Genomic DNA, 26,238 nt, shown 5'->3' on the forward strand with positions numbered 1-26,238 from the left:
TATATAGCCCCCTTGCTAAGACTAGTGAGGTGGGGGCGGGGGATGGGGCGCGGGGCACTCTCCATCCTCCTTTTGATGTCTGGGTCAGAAACTTTCTCTGGCCCTTTATATATTTTAACAAAACTCTGCTACACAAAAGCTGATCAAGCCTGGTCCCCAAACTAAATCTTCTTCTGGAGATCAAGAATCCAACACCATTCACTGTAAGCTATCAAAACTTTAAATAACTGTTAACAGGCTATTTTGCAGCTTTTCAGCCTCTAAGTCATGACCGACTCTTTGTGACCCCATGGGTTGCTGCACACCAGGCGCCCCTGTCCTTTACTGTCTCCAGGAAAGTGCAAGTGAAAATCACTCAATTGTGTCCTTCTCTGGTTCTTTGCGATCCCATGGACTGTAGCCCACCTGGCGCCTCTGTCCATGGAATTCTCCAGGCAGGAGTACTGGAGTGGGGAGCCATTCTGATCTCCTGGTTTGCTCAAACACATGTCCTTTGAGTTGGTGATTCTATCTAACCATCTCATCCTCTGGCACCCCCTTCTCCTTTTGCCTTCAATCTTTCCCAGCACCAGGGTCTTTTCCAATGAGTTGGCTCTTCATATCATGTGACTAAAGTATTGGCGTGTCAGCTTCAGCAGCAGTCCTTCCAATGAATATTCACGATTAGTTTCCTTTAACTTTCTGGTTTGATCTCCTTGCAGTCCAAGAGACTCTCAAGAATCTTCTTTAGCACCACAATTTGAAAGTATAAATTCTTTAGTTCTCAGCCTTCTTGATGGTCCAATTCTCACATCCATACATGACTACTGGAAACACCATGGCTTTGACTATATGGACATTTGTTTGACTATATGGACAGTAAAGTGATGTCTCTGCTTTTTAATATACCGTCTAGGTTTGTCATAGCTTTCCTTCCAAGGAGCAAGAATCTTTTAATTTCATGGCTGCAGTTGCCACCCTCAGTTATTTCAGAGCCCAGTACCAGCTATACGCCAATATAAAATAAAAAGTTAAAATAAGTAAATAAAATGATACATTAATACTACATTACCAAATTATATATAGATTAGGAAAAAAGAAATCCAAACTACTCAAAAAGCAAGCATAAAATGCAGGTCACACAAATATGCTAATGTTTTTTAAACAAATTCAGATTTACTGATTTACTGAGCACATTCACAAACAAAAGCACAGAAAGTCACCTTTGAAACCTACTGCCATAGTAATTAACTTAAGCAAAATTTCTAAAAGACTTTCTCCTAAGGATGGCACAAGAGAGTGGGTGGTATTAAAAATCCACTTGATTTTTTTTCCACTTCTGTGAAGCAAACTCCTACTAGTTTCTCTATTTCTCTTGTATTAATATTACATATATTATAATAATAAAATAGTACATTATAATAAAATTATTTTAGTATGAATATACATAATCTAAAAGAACAAATATAGGAGGACCTCATATTACAGTATGAGGGATAAGAAATGGAGTTAGGTCTTCTGTAACCATGAGATGGTGAACTATCTCTGTTCTATTTTAGGAATCAAGGTCTCTCGGTGACATCCATTGATGGCTGTATCTGGATTTGTGGGTTGAATAAGCCCTGGGCTGGTTAGAATGTTTGTCTGGTGCCCATTTTAGGATTCCACCATTGAAGCACCTCTGATTTATATCTGATTTCCCCAATTTGGGATTATGGCATTTGGCTGCCCCTGCTTCGTATATAGTGAAAAAAAGGGGTCAAAGTTCATCAGTCCCTTCCTGTGGTTTTGTCTCCCAGAGGAGGAAGTTTGACCATAAGGAATTCAGTTTACTCTAGCACAGAATCATCACTTGAGTGTCACTATACATCAGAGGTTCAACAATAAAGCTGGTTCATTAAGATAACAATTCTCTGAAACCTACACAACTGCACTGTATCACCATAGACGTAACCACAAGTAGAAATTTTCCTTGAACCAAGCAAAGTTTCCAGCCAGTGATGAACTATTTTTGGTGTGTGGAATAGTGCTTTGCCTTCACTAAATGGATGCTGGACAATCTGTAAGGCTGACAAGAGATAGGATAAATTTCCAAACCTAATAAGTTAACAGGTAACATTCTATAAGCCCTAATTTCACCAACTCAATATAAGGAAGAAGGAATTACTTACAATGAATCCTTAGGAAACTTGCACTAAATTTCCTTGGTATTGTATCCCCCCATCTTCTTCTTCTTCTTCTTTTTTTTTTTTAAGTACAATTTTTATTCATACACTTAGCCTACGGTAATTAAGCACCTAAAACATGTTGGGAATTTTGTGTCAAATGAGACAAAGCCTTTAATTTCTAGTGAAAAGAAAAAATTCTAAAGGTAAATAAATGTCAAAGTCTTGGTTGTTATATTGCACTAGTTTTTTTTTAATTTTTAATTGGAGAATAATTGTTTTATAATATTGTGTTGGCGTCTGCTATACATCAGGATGAGTCAGCCGTAGGTACACATGTGTCCCCTCCTTGTACCTCCCTCCCATGCCCCACCCCATCCCACCCCTCTAGGTTGTCACAGAGCAAATTCCCACTAGCTATCTGTTTTACATGTGGTAACCTATATGTTTCCATGCTACTCTCTCAATTTGTCCCACCCTCTCCTTTCCACATTGTGTCCACAAGGCTGTTCTCTATGTCTTTGTCTTCATTGCTGCCCTGCAAATAGGTTCACAAATATCTTTCTAGATTCCATGTATATATGTTAATATATGATTTTTGTTTTTCTCTTTCTGACTTCCTTCACTCCATGTAACAGGTTCTAGGTTCATCCACCTCGTTAGGACTGACTCATATGTGTTCTTTTATGGCTGAGTAAAGGGTCAGGAGGCACGGGCGTGAGAGATACCCCTCGTCCAAGGTAAGAGAAACCCAAGTAAGACAGTAGGTGTTGCGAGAGGGCATCAGAGGGCAGACACACGGCAACCATAATCACAGAAAACTAGCCAATCTGATCACAGGACGACAGTCGTGTCTGACTCAATGAAACTAAGCCATGCCATGTGGGGCCACCCAAGACAGACGGGTCATGGTGGAGAGGTCTGACAGAATGTGGTCCCCTGGAGAAGGGAATGGCAAATACTGAATACTTCAGTATTCTTGCCTTGAGAACCCCATGAACAGTATGAAAAGGCAAAAAGATAGGATACTGAAAGAGGAACTCCCCAGGTCGGTAGGTACCCAATATGCTACTGGAGATCAGTGGAGAAATAACTCCAGAAAGAATGAAGGGATGGAACCAAAACAAAAAAATACCCAGTTGTGGATGTGACTGGTGATAGAAGCAAGGTCCGATGCTGTAAAGAGTGATATTGCATAGGAACCTGGAATGTTAGGTCCATGAATCAAGGCAAATTGGAAGTGGGTCAAACAGGAGACAGCAGAGAGAATGTCGACATTCTAGGAATCAGCGAACTAAAATGGACTGGAATGGGTGACTTTAACTCAGATGACCATTATATCTACTACTGTGGGCAGGAATCCCTTAGAAGAAATGGAGTAGCCATCATGGTCAACAAAAGAGTACAAAATGCAGTACTTGGATGCAATCTCAAAAATGACAGAATGATCTCTGTTCATTTCCAAGGCAAACCATTCAATATCATGGTCATCCAAGCCTATACCCCAACCAGTAATGATGAAGAAGCTGAAGTTCAATGGTTCTATGAAGACCTACAAGACCTTCTAGAACTAACACCCAAAAAACATGTCCTTTTCATGATAGGGGACTGGAATGCAAAAGTAGGAAGACAAGAAACACCTGGAGTAACAGGCAAATTTGGCCTTGGAGTACAGAATGAAGCAGGGCAAAGGCTAATAGAGTTTTGCCAAGAGAACACACTGGTCGCAGCAAACACCCTCTTCCAACAACACAAGAGAAGACTCTACACATGGACATCGCCAGATGGTCAACACCGAAAGCAGATTGATTATATTCTTTGCAGCCAAAGATGGAGAAGCTCTATACAGTCAGGAGAAACAAGACCAGGAGATGACTGTGGCTCAGATCATGAATTCCTTATTGCAAAATTCAGACTTAAATTGAAGAAAGTAGGGATAATCACTAGACCATTTAGGTATGGCCTAAATCAAATCCCTTATGACTATACAGTCGAAGTGAGAAATAGATTTAAGGGACTAGATCTGATAGACAGAGATCCTGATGAACTATGGACAGAGGTTCGTGACATTGTACAGGAGACAGGGATCAAGACCATCCCCATGGAAAAGAAATGCAAAAAGGAAAATGGTTGCCTGAGGAGGCCTTACTAATAGCCGTGAAAGAAGAGAAGTGAAAAGCAAAGGAGAAAAGGAAAGATATTCCCATTTGAATGCAGAGTTCCAAAGAATAGCCAGGAGAAATAAGAAAGCCTTCCTCAGTGATCAATGCAAAGAAATAGAGGAAAACAACAGATTGGGAAAGAGTGGAGATCTCAAGAAAATTAGAGATACCAAGGGAACATTTCACGCAAAGGTGGCCTTGATAAAGGACAGAAATGATATGGACCTAACAGAAGCATAAGATATTAAGAAGAGGTGGCAAGAATACACTGAAGAACTGTACAAAAAAGATCTTCATGACCCAGATAATCACAATGGTGTGATCACTCACCTAGAGCCAGACATCCTGGAATGTGAAGTCAAGCGGGCCTTAGAAATCATCACTATATATTAAAATTACAAGTTAAACATCCAAAGGCAAAAAAAATTCAAACCCCCAAATCCATTTCTCTTGCCCTCATAAGGTAAAAATCCAACAAAATTAAAATCCCTCCCAGTTTCTTATTTTGTTCATTCACAGCCAGAAAAGTTAATGCCTAGACAGATTTCTACATCAATGGCAGCCTGTGTGTTTTCTTTGGAAATGGATGCAGCCCATTTGGCATCTCAAAGGTTAAATTAGTTCAGCATCAAGTCTGTAGTGTTTCTCAATTTTTATAAGGTCCAAAGATTTAACAGAACATCCAAAGTATTCGTAACACTTGCCTCACGCTCATCAAATTCATGCAGTGGTTATCATGGACAAAAATTATGTTCCCAGAACCCAGTAGTTGTTACTGTCAATTTATAGCAGAAACTCCATTGGAGAAAATCATTGGTATGTAGGAAGGAGGGTAACTGGGATGGCTTTAGTCTCATCAGAATGCTGGCCAGTTTATGCCAACTGTCAGGGGCCCATGCCCTGCACACATCAACTAGACTGGAAGAAATTTTGCATCAAGAAGCTAGATTTATCACCATGCATTTAGCATGGCACACTTTATCTTCATTCTGGCATTTCAAACACTGATGCTGTCTCACAGAGTAGAGATTTGCTGTGGAGCAGTCCCAATCACCAGCTCTCTTTTGCGGTCCTGATCTCTCCCGTCTCGTATAATCAAATATCTTTATATTCAAATTTTGCTCTTTCACACTGAATTTTATGACTGGCATGAACAATTTAAACCAGGAACTTCCCGAGACCTCTGTACTATATGCAAGTTCTCTGCCTTAGCGAAAGTTTAAAAGCAGAGAATGCTAATACAGTCAGCCATGTTTAGCACATCTGGATTTTTTCTGTCATCAAATTCTTGCCTCAGATGAAAGTTGCATTCTGGTAGCTCGTCAGCCTCTGATGAGGCCCCTGATGCTCACCCATGAATTTAAATATAGTTCAAGGTCAGACTGCTGCAGCTTGCACCCCGAGGCTGCTTGCACATGCCAGTGCCCTTGTTAATGACAGCGCAGCCAGAGCAGCTCAATAGAGCCCGTCTTCGCCAGCATCAGCCAGGCCATCCAGGCCAGCATTTGGGTGAGCCGCACGGCCACATCTTGCACCTTCAGTGAAGCCTGTGTGTCTCCGTCATTCCCCTCCCCTCCCTGCTCCTTTGTTGAGGCCTGCACTTTGCTGCTTAAGGCCCTATTATCAACCCCTGTCTCTAGAAACCACCAGTTTTAAGTGGACATAGTTACCCTAAACTTGAGCTCAAAAAATCCCACAAGCCTCAGGGCTTAAAGCCCCTTGCTAAAGCCACAGCAGTGAGAAGCCTACTAAACATTAATAAAAATCAAATTAATGGTTCCATATAAGCCTCTCTAAACTACCAAGATCAAAACTCCTTACATACATATTGAAGTCTGAAAGCACATGGTCCGGCCACCCAAAGCTTCTCCACTTATGTATCACGTTCCCTCACATTTCATTCCTGCTCTATTCCTTACGGTCCTGACCGGTGCCACACCAACTGGAGCCTCAGATATTACATTCCCCCAAACACAGGCCTCCTCCCTGCTCTGCCTCCAACCTCATTCTCTCCTTTATCAACATGGCCTGTTCTTTACCATTTTCAGTATAAAAATAGTAACTAAGGGTACCAGCTCCCTGTAGGCAGGCCAGTGAAAGTGTTCTTCACTGTCTTCAAAAGCAACCTCATGGACTGTAGCCCACCAGGCTTCTCAGTCCATGAAGATTCTGCAGGCAAGCATGCTGGTGTGGGTAGCCATTCCCTTCTCCAGGAGATCTTTTCAATCCAGGGATTGAGCCCGCATCCGCTGCACTGCAGGCAGCTTCTTTACTGCCTGAACCACCAGGGAAATGCAGGCAGGCCAGGTCCTCTCCCAAACTGACCATATACATGTCATTACCTTCCTCCCCAGGAAGTACATTAAGGACAGTAAGGCGGCCACAGTAAGGCGTGTTAGGCTACAGGTGCCCCCTTCATGAGCAAGGACACATCAGTCTTGGATAGAAGTGTTAACCACATCAGTAATAATATACATCATAACTATTTTTAAGACTTTATTAAGCTTTGAAATATATCCCCAGTTGTCTTCCCTAATTTTCCTCATGCTGTCATCACCCTTAAATCTCTTCTCAATCCTGAAGGCTTTTCTCACAGGCCATCTTATTCGTGAAACTTCTGATCTCTTCAACCAGATGAACTGTCTCTCAAAGACCAAGACCCTGCTCCAGGGCTCAGAGGACAAACCACAGCAGAATCACCAGGTTGCTTGTTAGAGCATCTATTTTTGAGCCCTTCAAGGCGACTTGTCTCGGGATAGGGCTCTTGAATGTGCATCTCAAGCAGCTCTGCAGGTGCGTCTCCGGTACAGTAACGCCTGCATCTTTTGTCTTGAACCCGATGGCCACTGATTGCTTCTGGTTCTATGATGTTATTTGGCACTTACTGCCATCTGTGTTCCTTGGAGGAACTTGAATATATAGCAGCTAGTGAACAAAAAGTTAAAATGAACTTAACTAATTTTTACTCATCTTGCAAAAAGACCAGATCTCTAATGTTTTGTCCTGACATCTAGAAGTAAAACACATATGAAATCAGTATTAAGCAATTACCTATTTTACACTGCTTCACAGTCTCTTGTCTTTCCTGATGCCAAATTTAGGCTGAGTTGTTCATTTTAAATGCAATATATATATGAAAATGTTAGTCACTCAGTCGTGTCTGTCTCTTTGCAACCCCATGGACTTGCCAGGCTCCTCTGTCCATGGAACTCTCCAGGCAAGAATACTGGAGTGGATAGCCCATCCCTTCTCCAGGGGATCTTCCCAACCCAGGGATCAAATCCCAGTCTCCTGCATTGCAGTCTTCTCAAACTCAGGTCTCCTGCAATTTCCCATCTGAGCCACCAGGAAAGCCCAGATAATATAATGTGCTGCAAATTATTAAGCACTGTTCTTCTCTGTAATAAAGAATTCCTCTTTAGTAAGTCATGTTTCCTCAGCATCTTCTATTGCACTTTTAAATGCAGAATCATCAGTAGCGTTACCAAAACCTTAAAGCAACATTGAGGTGCACCTGTTACCACTTATAAAGGATAACATTTACTATGCAATGTTTTATGATTATTGCAGTTCTTTCATTTATAATGGTGATAACCAAGCCTATCTGATTTTGCAGTGATTTCAAGGAAACAGGAGAGGCAGCACTGAAGTACTTTCCCTTGGTTCACAAAGGTACCAACAGACACAGCACTGGTAGGTCCTGTAACGTGTTCTTACATGATACGGTCCCATAGGATCTGGAAAGCTTAAGACCTGCTCTGACACTGCTAGGTTGCCATCACCTTTCAAAATATACTATACTATGCAGTGAGTTGGCAAAAAAGTTCATTCTGGTTTTTCTGTAAGTTATAGGAAAGTCCAAAGAAACTTTATGGGCCAATCCATTACTTCCACTTAAGGGAGCGATTATAAATATCAAACTGTGCTTTATGAAGACCACACTATAATATGGTGCATAGAATATAATATGGTGTATAGAATATACATATATATATATAAAATATGGTGTATAGGATCAAACCCCTATAAAATGCACTGAAGATAAAACAAAGTTCAAGGGGGTCTCTGCCTCCTTCAGGATTCCATAATTATAGAATTTTAAAACCGTTAACAGTTCATTGCTAAACTTAAACACACTTAAACATTTATTGAAATGATCTGTTGAAAGCTTTTCTCCCTTATTTCAAAACTTTATTTCATCTGAATGTCATACGGTACAAAATTACTACATGCTTGAACTTGTCGTGCGAATAGTAGGTTCTTTCAGTTCTTAAGGGCAACCTTCCTACAGTGGCAAATAAATAAAAACCAAATCATATATAATGTAGAGCATATATAGAAAATTTTCTTTTATAAAAAACAAAAATATTTGGACATCTTATATTTAATATAGCTTAGCCATTTAGTTTATGTTGACAAGTTTAGTTACATGTTAGGAGGGACACTCCATATACAAAAGAACTCAATAGCAAGCATATATTTTAACGGTTGATTAGTCAGGCAACAACTGACTTAATTTTTTTCTTGTATTTTTTTTAGAAGATACTCCATTTGTAAATTCAAGTTTGGTTGGCCCTTTTTAGTCTTTTTGCTCAGTATTTTGAACACTTCCATTTTCTTCTTCTTGTAGAGCCTTTGGGCTTCTTCTCTCTCTTGTTTTCTCCTCTCAAATTCCTGAAATTATTAATGTATGTAATTTTCATTAGTGACAAACAGTAGATATTGTTCACAATTCTGTTGAGATAGCTATCACCACACAAACACTTCAAGGTCTGTCGTAATTTTTCAAAATGTGAAATGCCACTAGTAATCACAGGAGTGTACTCTCTGCCTTTGCACGATCATATGCGCTACAGCATAGCATAATGCAAAATTATTTAACAATTTTAATGTTGCATATGAATAAAACCAAAGCACAGAGAGAAAAGGCACATTTAATAATTTCATCATATAATCAGATCCACTAAAGAGTCAGAAGTGACTTTACTGAAATCATTTCTAGAATATCTGGTATTCTTTTAAATTTGCCATCTGACAGATTTAATTCAAGAAGTATTTCAAGTCAAGAAGTACTTACTGACTGTACACTGTATATATGTAAAATATTGTGCTAGATATTATGATTTTGACTATTTAAGAATTATCATGCTCATCTGATTTGCTAAGATCAAGACTTAAATTCATTTGCACTTAAAGAAAAATAACTCAAAGTTATATAGATTTGAAAAGTACTACTTAAAATACTATATTCTTATATATAAAAGTTCTTGAAATAATACAATATGTGCACTGTTTTTCAACTTCCCCTGTAACACATATAGTTTCCACATGACACAGCCTTACATTTGTATGACATAATTAACAAAGTGCTTTCACAGTATAATGGCTCTTATTTCATCTGATATACTATTTATAAAGATGGCAGTATCAGAAGGTTGGTTTAAAAAGCAAAGTATACTGTAACAGTCTATGAAACAGAGGTTTAATTTTTCCATGGAGAAATATTCCTACTTCACTCTAGTCTGCCATCAGTTTAAAAATAATCAAATAAATTTTACATGTTAAACCTCCAGATTTCTTAATTACACAATCTGTAAAACTAACACATACAAGAAATTATATGTCAGCACCAAAGTGGGGGTCTTTTTGACTGGCCTGCTAACCTTTTTAATGTGACAGATTAATAGAGCTTTAATGTAAGAAATATGAATTAACCACAGATAAACAATTCTGCTGAAGCTGCACATGGTTTTGTTCTACTCATTTTAAAAAAGCTATTATAATTGTGGGTTTATGAATGATAACAAAGCATGGTAACTTACTGCTAAGTTAATCTAGTAGGGTTTTTAATGAGCAAGAAAAACTCTTTAAAATATTATTTTATTCCAATACCTCCCTCTGACTTCTACTTGCTTTCATGTAAATTTATAAAAATCTATATATTTTAGTAGTTCTCAAATTTTATTATGTATAATCTCTTGAGGCAATTGTTAAAAAATGACTATTACTATCACCTCTCAAGGGTAATATAAACAATGGAGGAATCAGAATGTTGAAATTCTCCAGCTCCTCTCAGATTATTCATTTACCCAGTAAATATTTACAGATGGGCATGCTATGGGCCCCATATTTAGAAGGTAAGCTTACATATACACTTAGGATAAAGAAAAATGAATCGAAATATTTTAAAATGGATCTTACTTGTTTCTTAGCAGCTCGCTTGGCTTGTATCTGCTCATATTCTTCCTGCGCTTTTTGATTTGATGTTTTCTTTTTATTTTTCTTTGGAATATTAATGGAGCTTTGCAAGATAAATGAAAACAAATCATAAGTATTAAAAATAATATAACCAAAATTATGACAAAATTACATCAAATACAGTACTTATTAGTCAAATTTCACTAATTCAACTTACGGCAGGGGGAGAAACATTGAAAGAAAGACATTAAATCTTGCTAGTAAGACGTCCAGATAACATTACAATTTTTGTTATACCTTTTAAGATATGAGTGAGTGAGTGAAGTCGCTCAGTCGTTTTCAACTCTCTGCGACCCCATGGACTGTAGCCTACCAGGATCCTCAGTCCATGGGATTTTCCAGGCAAGAATAGTGGAGTGGGCTGCCATCTTCCAGACCCAGGGATCGAACCCGGGTCTCCCACATTGTAGGCAGACGCTTTACCGTCTGAGCTACCAGGGAAGCCCTTTTCAAGATATAGAAGGTGATAAATATAGAGTCTTGGAGAAATAGTTCAACCAGGGAAAATACAGAAAGTTCTGAAAGGTCCTAAAATGTTTAAAAGAGTAAACCAGCATATGAATGGTAGAAATGACAGACCGCAAAGGCATTAAATTGAAGGATGTTATGAAGGACTTTATGGGTGTACATGAACTTTAATCCCAAAGTTTTCTGACCAACTTGTCTCTGTTCCATTTCATTTGTTTAACTGCAATCAAGTCTATGTTCTCTGGGGGAAAAAAATCCATATTAACAATAGTTGTAGTAGTATTAGTAGCAATTAACAGTCATATACCACTTCCCATGTACCAAATGCCTTTTTAAGGACCATATATAAATGAAGCCATTTAATCATCACAACATCATGAGATAGGTCAGGGATATCATAGTCTATAAATAATCCATCCTAGGGTGTGCAACATGGTAGCTGTAAATCACATACTTACTATTATTATTGCCATTTTAAAGAAGAGGACACAGGACACCAACATATTAAAGCCAACTCCAGAGTCTATGATGCACTACACTATAATGCCTCTCAAAAGCTAGATTTTTAAAAACGTAAATAGCAAGTGTTAACCATGGTCCAAATAAAGGTACTTGAGAGGCTTAAATCTAAAACCCAGATCTCTTAATTTCATTCCATTACTTTGTTTATTAAGTTTACCTAACATAACTCAATCATTTAAGTTAACAAAAAAGCCTCCATGAAAATATTTTCACATAATCACTTGTGACTTCTGAAATGCCCTAAGGCAAATTCCCATTACTATAAAAACTATTCTGTAATCTCTTTCATAAAATGCTACTTACATCCACAATAAAGAATTTCAAAAGATTGTAATACCTACTTTATTCTTACGCTACACTGTTCTTCTGGCTGAGGCTGCTCAATGCTACAGCGTTCTTCAGACAAAGCCTGGTCATTGCTATCTTGGTCTTCTGGCAAAGGCTGATCAACTTGTTTTTCTGACAGAGGCTGGTCAGCTTTTCTAAGTTGCTTCCTGAGTCTTTCCTCTTCAGCTAAATAAAGATGTTTCAGATGATCAGGATACCAATCTGTGAAGGGGGATTCACTTGGTGTTTGAGACTTCTTTTCCCTCCGGAGTAATTTCTTATAAGTTTGCTGAATCTTGAGTTTTCTTCGAAATGCGAAGCCTTGTCCTGTTGAAGAATACATCAGTCTTGAATTACTTTCTAAGAAAACACTGCATGAAAAATGCAGTTGTTAATTTAAAACAGAAAACTTTTTACACCATCATGTTCAGATGCTAGAGTTCATTATGTTTTGCTTTAAAATGTTATTTCAAGAAAAGAAGTTGAAGCTACTGGAATAAATAGTATCTTGGTCCTTTACAAAAAGACCAACAGAAGTTGAGAAGAACTCAAGTGAGACTCTCAAAGAAGGAAAAATTACTAGATTTTGCACAACTCCAATTTATTGTACTCATAAATTAAACAGATGCATTAGTTCATCTAAACACTTAATCTAGGTCTTCAATAAATACCAAAGTGGGGGAGGGGAACCCTCACTTCTATTCGACAGTATCTGAACCGAGAACTCCCAGATGTTCAAGTTGGACTCAGAAAAGGCAGAGGAACCATAGATCAAATTGCCAACATCAACTGGATCAGAGAAGAAGCAAGATAATTCCAGAAAAACATCTACTTCTGCTTCATTAACAACACTAAAGCCTTTGACGGTGTGGATCACAACTGGAAAATTCTTCAAAAGATGGGAATACCAGACCATCTTACCTGCCTCCTGACAAACCTGTACGAAGGTCAAGAAGCAAGTTAGAACTGGACATGGAACAATGGACTGTTTCCAAATTGGGAAAAAAGTATGTCAATTATGTACATCGTCACCCTGCTTATTTAACTTATATGCAGAGTACATCACATGAAATGCTGGGCTGGAGGAAGCACAAGCTGGAATCGAGATTGCCAGGAGAAATATCAATAATCTCAGATATGCAGATGACATCACCCGTAGGGCAAAAAGCAAAGAGGAACTAAAGAGCCTCTTGATGAAGGGAAAAGAGGAGAGTGAAAAGGCTGGCTGAAAATTCAACATTCAAAAAACTAAGATCATGGCATCTGGCCCCATTACTTCATGGCAAATAGATGAGGAACAATGGAAAACAATGACAGACTTTATTTTCTTGGGCTCCAAAATCATTGCAGATAGTGACTGCAGCCATGAAACTAAAAGGGAATTAAAAGACGCTTACTCCTTGGAAGAAAAGCTATGATAAACCTAGACAGCATATTAAAAACCAGAGACATTACTTTGCGGACAAAGGTCTATCTAGCGAAAGCTATCGTTTTTCCAGTAGTCTTGTACGGATGTGAGAGTTGGACCATAAAGAAGGCTGCGGTTGAAGAACTGATGCTTTTGAACACCTAAGGTTGGAGAAGACTCTTCAGCATCCTCTGGATTGCAAGGGTATCAAACCAGTCAACTCTAAAGGAACAGAACCCTGAATATTCATTGGAAGGACTGACACTGAAGCTGAAGCTCCAATACTCTGGCCATCTGCTGTGAAGAGTTGACTCACAGAAAAGACCCTGATGCTGGGAAATATTAAAAAGGGGACGACAGAGAACAAGATGGCAGGATGGCATCACCAAGTTTGAGCAAACTCGGGGAGATGGTGAAGGACAGGGAAGCCTGGCGTGCTGCAGTCCATGAAGTCGAAAAAAGTCAGACACAATTGAGTTAACAACCCACGCCAGTATTCTGGACTGGAGAATTCCATGGACAGAAGAGCCTGGCAGGCTACAGTCCATGTGGTCGCAGAGTCAGATATGACTGAGAGACTTTCATTTCACTTCACATCTATTATTTTACCTTAGAAAACTACCCTATGACTGATTTTTTAAAAGTAATTCAACATTAACCAGGTTAGATGATACTGTATGACTTTCTCAACAGCAATTATCAGAAAACTGTACTTATTTAAGATTTATGTATTCCATATGGGATTTAAGGGTACTTAATGACGGCAAGATGAAGACGAAAAATACAAAATAAAGTAGTAAAGATAGCAAGAGAAAAAAACGATTCTGTGATATTTTTAATTAGTAAGGGTGCGAATCGGTAAATTTCTGGCTTGCCTTGTAGTCTTTGCTGTAATACATGCAGGTTTCATGGGGAAAATGTCAAGGAAAGAGTTCTGATATTTAAAAAATGAGCGTTAAGCCGAGAAATATGTTTAAAGATTTAGAGTGAGCCACACTTCCCGCTTTCTCATCCAGAGCTCTGAAAACCCCACGGCTTCAGCAAATAGATTTCCTGGCTCCAAGTAGGGCTGGGTCTGATTCCTAAATCCTTCCCAGCTTGGGAGGATGGCGTATCCGAAGTTTTCGCAGGGCCGAGAACTTGTAAAAGGCTGCCTTCTTACATACATACCTTCTCGAACGCTCCCCGAGAAGGCTTGCAGATGATTATGTCGCCACGTTTTCCGTTTCCCATTCTTATTTCTGAATTCAACCGGTGAAACTCCTCCACGCGTCCCCAAACTCCCTGTCCACCCCCTTCGGGCCGGCCACACGGGCGCCATGGCACACCAACCAAGGCGCAGAAAAAACACAACGGACTCAGTCAAAATACGTCATCAGGCAGAAGCAATCCATCCGCCTACCCAAAAATCCACATCGGAGTTCTACTTATCCGGCCTTCCTGCTTCCCACCGAGCCCTTGCCTCGCGGCCACGTTTGCGCCACCTACAGTCCGGGAGGGTGGGGCGTCATGGCTGCTTCTGGCCAGCTCCCGGTGACCCAGGACCTGTCCTCGTTACGTGCCAAGTTGCAGAAGCTGCTGCGGTTCCTGAGGGAAGCCTTGCCCATTTCTAATGCACATACCGTGGACTTCTACACGGAGTCTGTGTGGGAGAAACTGGTTGACTTGCCCCCAGAGACGGTGCTGTCGGCGCTCAGGACGTCCGCGGCGGCGTCAGAGGCGTGCCCCCTAGAGGAAGCCGGGAGAATGTCAGGTGAATGGCGGGTTGGCGGGGCGGGCCCGAAGGCGGGGAGAGACCCCGGGCCCTGGGTGGCGTGCCGGGTCGCGGAAGTCCTGACGACGCCTGTGCGGGCGGGGAGCGGGCTCTGGCGGATCGCTGCGTGGGGAGGAGCGCAGCCGCTTTCCCGCCTCGTGGTACCGTGGCGCCTGGACTAACCTGTCGGACCTCCAGTCTTCCCCGGGTGCTTTTGTATTTCCACAGTTTAAAAACAACAAGAAACAGTGCTAGGACCTTTCTTTAGTAATTCAACAGTATTTCTTTTGATTGGAGGGAAACGCGGAACAGTGCTTACAGATTCCGTGTGAAAACACAGCAGATGTCATCACCTAACGTGATGAACAGAGACATTACTTTGCCAACAAATGTCCGTCTAGTCAAGGCTATGGTTTTTCCAGTGGTCATGTATGGATGTGAGAGTTGGACTATAAAGAAAGCTGAGCGCCGAAGAATTGATGCTTTTGAACTGTGGTGTTGGAGAAGACTTTTGAGAGTCCCTTGGACTGCAAGGAGATCCAACCAGTCCATCCTAAAGGAGATCAGTCCTGGGTGTTCATTGGAAGGACTGATGTTGAAGCTGAAACTCCAATATTTTGGCCACCTGATGTGAAGAGCTGACTCATTTTTGTGAAAGATCCTGATGCCGGTCTTAGGGGCAGGAGGAGAAGGAGACGACAGAGGATGAGATGGTTGAATGGCGTCACCGACTCAATGGACATGGGTTTCGGTAGACTCTGAGAGTTGGTGATGGACAGGGAGGCTTGGCATGCTGCGGTTCATGGGATCTCCAAGAGTCGGACACGACTGAGCGACTGAACTGAAACTGAACCGTGATGGGTCTTTTGGATTCTTGATTAAGATCATTTCAAATGGTGATTATGACCAAGAAGAAAATGTTGTGAAGTCGCCCAGTGGTGTCCGACTCTTTGAGACCCTAATGGACGGCTGCATACCAGGCCTCCCTGTCACTCACCGTCTCCTGAAGTTTGCCCAAGTTCATGATCCTTGCATTGGTGATGCCATCAAACCGTCTCACCCTCTGCCCTGGCCTACTGCCTTCAGTCTTTCCCAGCTTCAGGGTCTTTTCCAATAAGTCAGCTCTTTGCATGAGACGGCCAAAGTCTTGGAGCTTCCGCTTCAGCATCAGTCCTTCCAATGAGTATTCAGGGTTGATTTCCTTTAAGATTGACTGGTTTGATCTCCTTGCTCTCCAAGGGACTCTGAAGAACCTTATCTAGCACCACAGTTGGAAGGCATCAATTCTTTGGCGCTCTGCCCTCTTTAGGGTCCAGCTCACAACTGTGTATGATCACTGGGAAGACCATATCCTTGACTGTTCAGGGACCTTTGTGGGCAAAGTGATGTCTCTGCTTTTTAATATATTGTCTAGGTTTGTCATAGCTTTCCTTCCAAGGAGCAAGCGTCTTTTAATTTCATGGCTGCCGTCACCATCCGCTGTGATTTTGGAGCCCAAGAAAATAAAGTCTGTCACTGTTTCCATTTTCGCCCATCTATTTGATGGGACTGGATGCCATGAGCTTTGTTTTGAATGTTGAGTTTTAAGTCTATTCAACAATAATAGACTCTAGATCAGGATATTCACTTTTGAAATGTATCTTACCCTATTAAATTTTTTTTATGTAAGATAGTCAATTCTACAAATGATCAGCTGCCTCTAGTATTAAAAATGATTTTTATAATGTATGTTTGTAAAATAATATTAATTTTTGTTTATGTAAAGATTATGAAAAGATGGACATTTTCTCCATTGTTATATGAGATTTATTGTTTGTGACAAAGAAGTGCATTTATGGCTCTTTGACCAGATTTATATCTTACTAAAGAATTGTTAGCCACTCTGTAGGGTGTAATTTAGCTGTTAAATTTTTAGACTGTTTAGTCAGACAGGGTACCGATTCCAATTCTGCCAGCTCTGTTATCTCAGGGAAGTTTGTTCATTCATTCATTCAGGGAACATTTACTTAGTGCCTGCTCTGCGCCAGTACTTTTCTAGGAGCTAGTTTCTGTGTGGAGGAGGTGCGGGTGGAAGCAGGACGACAAGCCAGAAGGCTATTAAAATAGTCCAGGATGGACTTCGGATAATGGCCAGTTGAAGAGATCAGGCAGTTTCTCCAGCAGATAGCAATGACAAACACTGGCTAGATTATTAAAGTCAACTATTGGAAGTATCTAGAAGATGACCAAACAGGGACAGAAATATGAGAAGAGTTTGTCTTGAGAGATTGCTACTGATTGGGAAGAACTGTTGAATTCATGACTTTTTTGCGAGGCGTCAATGGAAAATGACATCTTTCCCAGCCCAAGATGGTCATGACAGAGTTCAGATCAGAGCAGATGGGAATTGAAGAAGCGCTTTCTGGAAGGAGGGCCACAGAAGGACTGAGATCTAAGATATGAATGGAAACCTGAATCACCAGACTTCACACGCCGACCCAGAGAGTCCCACAGAAACGCTGCCAGAGCTAGGGGGACGGTGACCCCTGGAAAGACAGAGCTCCCGGCGAGATGCACAGGCTTGCTGCGACTTTGACAGAGTGTGTTCCCCGAAGTGTACACCGCTTGGGTAGCAAAAATCAAAGCCTGTTTGAATTCCTGTATCAAAGGGCAGAATTCGGGGCTGGTGGGATGACTGGAAACTTGGGCTGGGTCGTCTTGGGAGCAAACTTAACCACAAAGAGATTGAAACTCCCTCCCCCCTCCCCCGCCACCCCCAGTCTCACCTTCATGTGTACCCAAGTCTTCATCTACCTTCTGAACTGGGCAGGCCCGGGATATGCTGGGGAGAGGGTGCTATAAATCAGCAGCTGCACAGAGACGCTGGCTGCTGCATGGGGAAGGGCAGACAGATTTCAGCATGGGGCCAAGCAAGTTCACTCCTCTTAGTACAGCATCCGAATCCTTAGAGAAATAAAACAGATCCCCTGCAGTAAGTTATCCACAGTTGCTGCTTTTCAACCAAAAACTGCTCTGTGCAGAGAAAAAGTGTGAGTCCTGCTCAAAACACTGATTGCACGTGAGCCCTGATGCTCATTGTAAGTAGCTGTGTTCAGAGAAGTAAAAGTGTGACCCAAGGCGGGGAGAATAAGTTAATGGGAGCTGACCCTGATTGGGCTCAGATGTTGGATTTAGGTGGCTATTATAAATAAGTTCAAAGAAGCAGAACAAAGTAGCCTAATAATTAAAGGGAAACACAATAATTGTATAACCTCCCTTATAATTCTTTTAGTTGGAAGAGTGCACACTCATTGACCCATAATTATATTAATATTACACAGTGTTACACGTTATCTGTTGCCGATAACACGCTCACACACCGTTTCTGTGGGTCAGCAGTTCAGGAGCAGATGGACTGGCGGATGGAGCTTAGGGTCTCATGGTTTCACAGTCAAGATGTTGCAGTTGCTGAAGGCTTGGTGGAAGTTGGAGAGCTTGCCTCCACAGTGTCTCACTCACAGAGGTGACTGGCTGGCGCTGCCTGTCGGGACATGGCCTCTGCTACTCAGCTCGCGAGCTTCTCCCTGGGGCTGCTTCCGTGGGAGCTGCTGTGTTTGCACATGTTTTTGTTTCTGTCTGTGCTCAGGATCGTGGACTTGGCCTGGTCACAGACTCGGTCTGCTGTGGGGTACTGTACATGTTTTCACGTTTCATAGGGAAGTGTGTGGTCTGTGCCACTGCCAGCCCCGCTGTGAGTAGCTCTCTGTCACAGCTGATTGCCATTGTAATTTTTTTTTCCTTTTTCAAAGGAAAATTACCTATCTTACAAAGGTGTAGTAAAGATGAAAGATGATGTGATCTGGCTTCTGATACAGAACTGAGGATATAGCATGGATTCAACAAATTGTGGCTAATAAATGATGAGGGTTGTGGTAATGATGATTGTGATGGTGATGATATAATTAGGTCTTTCTAAGAAAAAAAATAGATTGTCAAGAACCTCTGGAAATGTATATGCTCCTATAGCAACCTGTATATTTCATATATTAACATGTCATGTGGTTTTCATTGTCCACTGACTTCTTTGTCTCAGTTAGATTAAAAAACAAAAGTACAGCATTTGCCTTTTTTGTTTTTGTGTTCTTAGCACATTGAACAGTTTCTGGCTTATAGATGAGTAAATTATTCTTAAAGAATGAAGTGAAGCATAGATCTATAAAGAATGTTATCGGAGGCAATTCTGGAAATATGGTACTGAACTAGATAGCTGTTATTTCTGATGTTATATTTATCATCATTGTTTTTATATGGCTTATCCAAACTAATAGGCTTTATAACTTAACTTGAGAAAATAGAAAACAGGAACTATTCTTTCCCTCTGTGAAAATAAAGTACTTGATTCAATACACTGAAGATTACAGAAAGATACCCTGGGAATCTGGGGATAAAATCAAGGCAGGCATCATTTCAGGCTAAAATTTTTTAGTTTATTACATATATAGGTGAGATTAACCATCTGCAGGAAAAGAAAAATCAGTAGTGATACCTTGTAAGTACTTTACTAATAAACAAGTGTTCTATATTTCATCTTGGGGATTAAGATTTTGTTTTACACAGTTCAAGGGAACCAAACTTTTTTGGAAGTAATGATTATATATGTAAATCTGTAACTTTCTCAAGTGAATTATCTTTTGGTCTTCAGGAATTAATTGGTCTTCCTAAGTATAGAGAAATCTTTCAAAAGCAAAACAGAAGAGGTGTTCTGATTTAGGATAGCCAAAATAGTTTATGAAACAGAAATAGATCAAGACTACACAGGCAGCTCAACCAGCTACCCAGCTTGATCAAGAATTTCTTTAAGAATATCTGGCTTTATCTGCCCTAGTTGCAATTCTAAAACTAGGAAAGAGTGTCCTCTCAAATGAATGATATGGGCTGTTGCTGTAAATGTATTTCTTACTGTAAATTAATAAATTATATAGTCAGTTTCTTGTAAGTTTGCTCAGAATCAGTTGTGGGAAACCCATTCAGCTTTAAGGAAATAACAGTTCCTGTGCCTGTAAAGCCAGCCTCCGTGACTTTGCCAAAGCCCGGGGCTGCGCCGAGACTTTGCCTGACCTTCCAGGGCCTCTCTTGACTCTTCTTTCGGCTGCTTGAGGCCACGTGCAGGATCTCTTGTTTCTTCTTGTCATCACTCACATGATCCTTACCAGGCATGGGTGCTGAATAAATGTTTAGAATCGGTTCCTTTTGGTGAGCATCTGCATAATTAATTTACTATCATTTGAACTGAACAACACAGGAAGTTTTTGCCTATGATAGATTATTTCATTGACGTTTCCCTTAAATTATTTTTATTGCATCTCAATAGATTAAATAGCTTCTTGGCCATTCTAAGTATTTTTTGTTGGTGGTGGTGATGGTGGTGATTATGGGGCATTAAAATTACACTCACATTTAATTTGAAACACATGAAACAAAAGAATGTTGGAAATAGAAAGTGAGAACAGCAGAGAAATAATTAGTGTCATCTGTTTTACTCTGCTGTGTTTAACTTTTATCTTTTCACTCTCCATATGTATTTTCCTAAACTCTGTTCTCCTTTTTCATGTTTCTTGGATCTTTTTAGGAGACGTCAAGTGTGGACATAATTTCACAGGAAAAAACGGTAGTGGCAAGTGTCAGCCCAGTTTCTTGGGTTGCTACTATATTTATGTGTTAAGAGTGAACAAAAATGCAAACACATCTGTGGGAATGTGTTTGGATATTGGTCATCATTTTTAACTTAATCGATGTATAGAAAGTACTTCTGATTGTTCCTTTTAGATGGGGCCATTTAGAACTTGAATTAAAAAACAAAACTTGAATTTATTTTCTATGTTTTAATGGTTACCCTCCTCCCCCCGGTCCCACAGCTTCTGATTTCCCTCATATCATTCAGGTATTAAGAAACAGTAAAACAAAGTTTATGGAGAGTCCTCTTATCTATGGCAGTTTTCTCCGTCAGCCTACTCAAATTATATTTAGCCAATCTGAATAAATTTAAGTGTCTTCCATTTATCTAGATACTCACATTATTTGCTTGAATTAACAAATTTGTTTGAATTAACCTTTCACTAGAAATTCACTGTTGTGGTAACCTGTCTTCATGGTTTTATCATGATTTAAATTCTTAAGTTGAATTAAAAAAAAAACTTGTCTAGAAGCCTTCTTATCTAATGGGGTCTACATGTATTTTTTGTTTTTTCACCTCTTCACTTCAGTGATTAAAAAGTTTGTCTATAAATGACATTAGCAATCTTGTTACATAGGCTCATAATCTGCCAGCTCTCCTTCCTCCGTTTCTCATGCATCTGCTGCTTCCCACAGCAAATAGTTCAGCTCCCTCCTTTTTCAATCTTGTGACAAAATTTTAGCAATAACTTCCAAATTGTTCTTGCTTTCAGACCATTTTAATTGCTTCTCCATTCAAACTGCTTTCCAGTGATGTTCCAGAATCATAGTTCTCATCTTGTTATTCTTTTACTCAAAAGTCATCTAGTGGGTCTTCATTTCCTGCAAAACAAAGCTCTTCACCTTCGATGTTATCTACTATCTTTTTTCCAGCTGGACCCTCAGCTGATAGTGGAAGCAAATAGGAGAAGCATGTACAGAATATGGGTTTTGTGATTGTCACATACAGCTTTGAATCCTTCCTCTGTTAACTCTAGTGCTGTGTAATCTCTGGCTTTTCTAAAACCAGCTTGAACATCTGGAAGTTCATGGTTCATGTATTGCTGAAGCCTGGCTTGGAGAATTTTGAGCATTACTTTATTAGCGTGTGAGATGAGTGCAAGTGTGTGGTAGTTTCAGCATTCTTTGGCATTGCCTTTCTTTGGGATTGGAATGAAAACTGACCTTTTCCAGTCCTGTGGCCACTGCTGAGTTTTCCAAATTTGCTGGCATATTGAGTGCAGCACTTTCACAGCATCATCTTTTAGGATTTGAAATAGCTCAACTGGAATTCCATCACTTCCACTATCTTTGCTCGTAGTGATGCTTCCTACCTAAGGTGTTCATTGGAAGGACTGATGTTGAAGCTGAAATACCAGTACTTTGGCCACCTGATGCGAAGAGCTGACTCATTTGAAAAGACCCTGATGCTGGGAAAGATTGAAGGCAGGAGGAGAGGGGGATGACAGAGGATGAGATGATTGGATGGCATCACCGACTCAGTGGACATGAGTTTGGGTAAACTCCAGGAGTTGGTGATGGACAGGGAGGCCTGGCATGCTGTGGTTCATGGGGTCGCAAAGAGTCGGACATGACTGAGCGACTGGACTGAACTGAACTTGCACAGGGCATTTAGTTGTGCAATGAGGAAGCATCAACTTCCTTATCTAAGAAGATACCTAGGGTGTGCATCAATAACTGAGACAGAAGAAGAGCCAGCCTGTCTCATATGGCTTATAAACATCTCTTGAATGACCAATAAATATATATATATATATATATATTAGCTAACTCACACAAGTCTAGAATTGAAGCTTCTCTTAAAAGAAAAACAGAAGATGTGGCTCCCCAAAGTTCTAAAGATTATGGCTTTTGGTTTGTGGACTTCAGGCACTTTCCGTGTACCCCTGAAAATGTATTCAGGAGTTTGCTTCACGTTCTCAAAGGAGACCAAGAACCAAAAATAGCTATGGATCATCTGGGTAAAAGACATCTAGTGTTGCTTCTAGTGCACAAAATATAATGACAAATTTTTTACCTCCAGATTTTATTAGTTTCTCTTGTTAAAGCCATGATCACAATGAAGGCCTGAGTCAAGCTGAATTTTTTTTAAAAATCTTTATTGAATTTGTTACAATATTGCTTTTGTCTTATGTTTTTATTTTTTGGCCACAAGGCATGTGAGATCTTAGCTCTTCACAGGGATCGAACTCACACCCCTTGTGTTGGAAGGTAAAGTCTTAACCACTGAAGTCCCCAGGCTGAATCTTGAGATGAAAAAGCCTATAACCAGTCATCACTGGGTCATGCCAATAAATGATTGAACTTCCCACATGAGTATGAGTTCCCACATGAACTTCCCAGGTCACCTTTGATTATGAAGATGACTGAAATAATACGATGTTAATTCTGGATTTCTAAGATCCGTCTTCAACCAAAGAGGAAGGGACAGAGTATAAGGGTACAGTATTTCCAGCACTTCTCTCAGTCATTCCCTCTCCCCCATTTATCTAATACTTCTGCTGTCTTGTTGCCTGAATGTGTCATGCATTGTACCCCTCCCTAATTTTTTTCATGTAACTCTGTTTGCCTGGAACTCTCTCCTGGAACATTATCTATTTAACTTATGCTAAACCTATAACAGAACTAGTATATTGTTTTATTCCTTCCTTTATTAGAGCACTTAGCGTGTTGTGTCGTAATGACGTGTTTCCTTCACCCCTCCTATTCTGTGCGTTCTGGTATCACGCAGTAGGCTCTCATTAAATGTTTGTGGAATTTAATATGTTTAGATAAAGAGTATATGGGCATTCCAAGTAGATAGAACAGTGCAAGCAAATAGTGAAGGTGGAAAACTGTGAAACATGGACAGTAGGAACATAAAACCAAGTATTCACAAATTTTTACATAGCTTAAAGTCAGAATAAACTATTGCAGCCAGTATTCCAAACATCTATCATGGAGATGTTTGGAATCATCCATCCATGGGGACACTGGTTAGGATCCCTTAGTGGTAGTCTAGAGATGAAAGATGTGCCGGCTTAAGATGATGGCAATGAGAATACAAAGGAACTGGTATTTTTAAAATACGTTATGCAAAAAAAAAAAATACATTATACAGAGAAAATGGGTAGTTCTTGGTGACTTATTTATATATGGTTCAAAGAAATGGGGAAATCAAAGATAATTTCAAGAGATTGGTTGTGGGACTATCTTGAAGAATAATAATGAATGTTACCATTAGCAAAATTAGTAAAATCAGCTGAGGGAGCTAGTTGGGGAAATAATGCATTCAGTTCTAGATATATTGTGTTTGAGGTCACCCAAATAGAGATATTTAAGGATTCACATTCATTGACCCCAACCATTCACATACCACCTTAGATTTTTAGCATTAGCTCCCATGTTTTATTTGAGTAGTATAAATTATCACTGCTCTGGGCTACAAAGACCAGAAGTGACTAAAGCGAATTTAATTCTGTTGATATTTGAGAGGAAGGGTCCATCTCTTCTATGACTCTGCAAGATCAGTATTCTTCAGGACTTGCTGTGGCCATTGATAGACTTAAAATAGTTCTTAAGGTCTGTCTCTAAACTTTATGACCTCTGGGTGCCTGACTATTTTTGTAACCTAATTTATTTTGCAAAAATTACTTAGCACCTTCTTGCTTGTTGTTCAGTCACTCAGTCACATCTGAGTCTTTGCAACTCCATGGGCTGCAGCGTGCCAGGCTTCCCTCTACTTATAAGTGTTAGTCTAAGCATCTTCCTAGACTTAACACTGTGCTAGGTGTTATGGGTGAATATGAAGACATAGAAGGTATAATCTGTCTTCAAAAATTCACATTCCAATAAGGAAGGTAAAAGACATAGTGCTTGTAGTACAAAACAGAATGGGAAGATGAATGAAATATTCCTTTCTTTTGCAGAATTTTATTCTAGTTTCTTCCTATTTGATGTGGTCAGAGAATTAAATTATTATATTCTTTCTAGGTTAAGTGATACATGAAAATCTGCAGTCTGAGCACTGCCCAAGAAAATGCAATCTTTAAGGTTTTTTAAAAAATTACTTAATTTCCAGCTATGTGAGATTGCTTCTATCCAAAAGTAGTTGATTTCATTTTCTAAATAAATTTTTCAACATTGTTTATATTTGAAATGTTAAGTATCCAGCTGTAAGTATTTGTGTTTTTGTATTGTTTCACAGGTTAATTTTATAATTCTCCACAATAAAATTCTAATTCTTCCCTTCCCCTCTACGCCCCTCACATGTCAAGCTGTTTCTCATTTGTTGTTTTATTCTTTTCTGTGTGTTTCTTAGGAACTTTTATGTTATTTTAATGACAATTGAAGTAATCTTCCATGACAGCTGTTTTTTAATTTAAAAATGGCAATATTTTTACAGTTTATTCAGAATTTCACTGCACATGGCTCTATCTTTGTCAACAGGTATTTCTCAAAAATTATTATTCTTAAGTGACTACTCTGTTGATGATGAAGGTGTTATCTAAATACAGTGAATCTATCCTTTTGTCTACAAAGCTCCATTTAAAAAACTTTTCACACTCATTAATACCTTATAATATTTTCTACCAAAGACAGATTTAATAATGTAAATCACCTTTGTACTCCAATATATGAAAAAAAGATACTTGGAAGTATAATTTTGCTATTATCTTAAAAAAATTTTTTTTTTTTAATCAGGAGGGTTGTTTTTAACCTCACAAACTTTAACAGTGTAATTTATTTCTATTTCTGCTTTGTTTTTCAATCTTGCTTTCTTCCTTCTTGTTCACCTAGTGTGTGAATTTTTTTTTTAATTTATATTTTCAGTCAAAAAGAAAATATGTGCTTCATTCTTCTGGATTAGGTGGTCATATGTGTCATTAGGCTATTCTGGAATTATACAAAAAGATATCTACCTTGCATTCATTAGAAATTGAAATTTAGATTGTACAAATTAAAACTATTTAGTGTGATTAACATATATTTTGTCAAATGAAACAGACTGACCTGTATGTTTTGGTAGCTCATATTATTTATGTTTTTTTGTTAGATGGGTATTATCTAAAAAACTCAGACTAGTAATTTAGACCATCAACAATAAGAGATCTGTTTAATACTAGAAATACTGGAAAGAAAGGGATTATTTTTTCAGAGTTGGATTAATTTTAAAACTGTGAAATTTATATTAAGAATTAATAGCTCTATCAGTGACTAAAAGAATAATTTTAGGTTGTTTTAAATATTTAAAATGATCTCGAGAAGCCAGAGGAAAAGTACTAAATTGAATTGTCTGTTATAGTATTAACACTGGGCAACGTAAAAGGTGAGGAAACAGTAAAAGATAGTGATTCTTAATCTCTTAGGTCACAAATCCCATTAAAAGGCTAATTCACATGAATTCTATAGTACCTCTTCCTTAGGAAAAAGGCATATATGCTCACAAATAGGCGTAAAACTTTACAGACAGCTTTATGTGATTCATAAGCTTCTGTAGCTCTT

General features: G+C 39.4%; 2 protein-coding genes across 7 annotated transcripts in view; one reads left to right on the forward strand and one right to left on the reverse strand.

Moving 5' to 3' along the window:
- Positions 1-6,787: 6,787 nt before the first annotated feature.
- On the reverse strand, positions 6,788-14,712 carry CCDC59 (coiled-coil domain containing 59). The gene is made up of 4 exons (XM_020913321.2): positions 14,460-14,712; positions 11,896-12,208; positions 10,508-10,607; positions 6,788-8,980 (listed from the first exon to the last, which is right to left on the reverse strand). The coding sequence occupies exons 1-4, from the start codon at positions 14,608-14,610 to the stop codon at positions 8,819-8,821; spliced, it is 726 nt and encodes a 241-aa protein (XP_020768980.2). The 5' UTR covers positions 14,611-14,712; the 3' UTR covers positions 6,788-8,818.
- Positions 14,713-14,796: 84 nt separating this feature from the next.
- Positions 14,797-26,238, forward strand: part of METTL25 (methyltransferase like 25) — a 121,804-nt gene continuing 110,362 nt past the window's right edge. For all 6 annotated transcript variants that reach the window (XM_070454285.1, XM_020913319.2, XM_070454284.1 and 3 more), the window contains exon 1: positions 14,797-15,042. In XM_070454285.1, the coding sequence (XP_070310386.1) occupies positions 14,799-15,042 (244 nt within the window). In that variant the 5' untranslated portion in view covers positions 14,797-14,798. The remainder of the gene's footprint in view (positions 15,043-26,238) is intronic.

Source organism: Odocoileus virginianus, chromosome 24 (assembly GCF_023699985.2).
Source record: "Odocoileus virginianus isolate 20LAN1187 ecotype Illinois chromosome 24, Ovbor_1.2, whole genome shotgun sequence".
Taxonomy (NCBI): Eukaryota; Metazoa; Chordata; class Mammalia; order Artiodactyla; family Cervidae; genus Odocoileus; species Odocoileus virginianus.

Bases quoted from the DNA above. Each gene is read 5' to 3' on its own strand.
- CCDC59 (XM_020913321.2), bottom strand. From the start codon at position 14,610: ATGGCGCCCGTGTGGCCGGCCCGAAGGGGGTGGACAGGGAGTTTGGGG. The intron at 12,209-14,459 runs GTATGTATGTAA...ATTCTTCAACAG, and splicing joins CTCGGGGAGCGTTCGAGAAG to GACAAGGCTTCGCATTTCGA. The intron at 10,608-11,895 runs GTAGGTATTACA...TATCTTGCAAAG, and splicing joins CAGTGTAGCGTAAGAATAAA to CTCCATTAATATTCCAAAGA.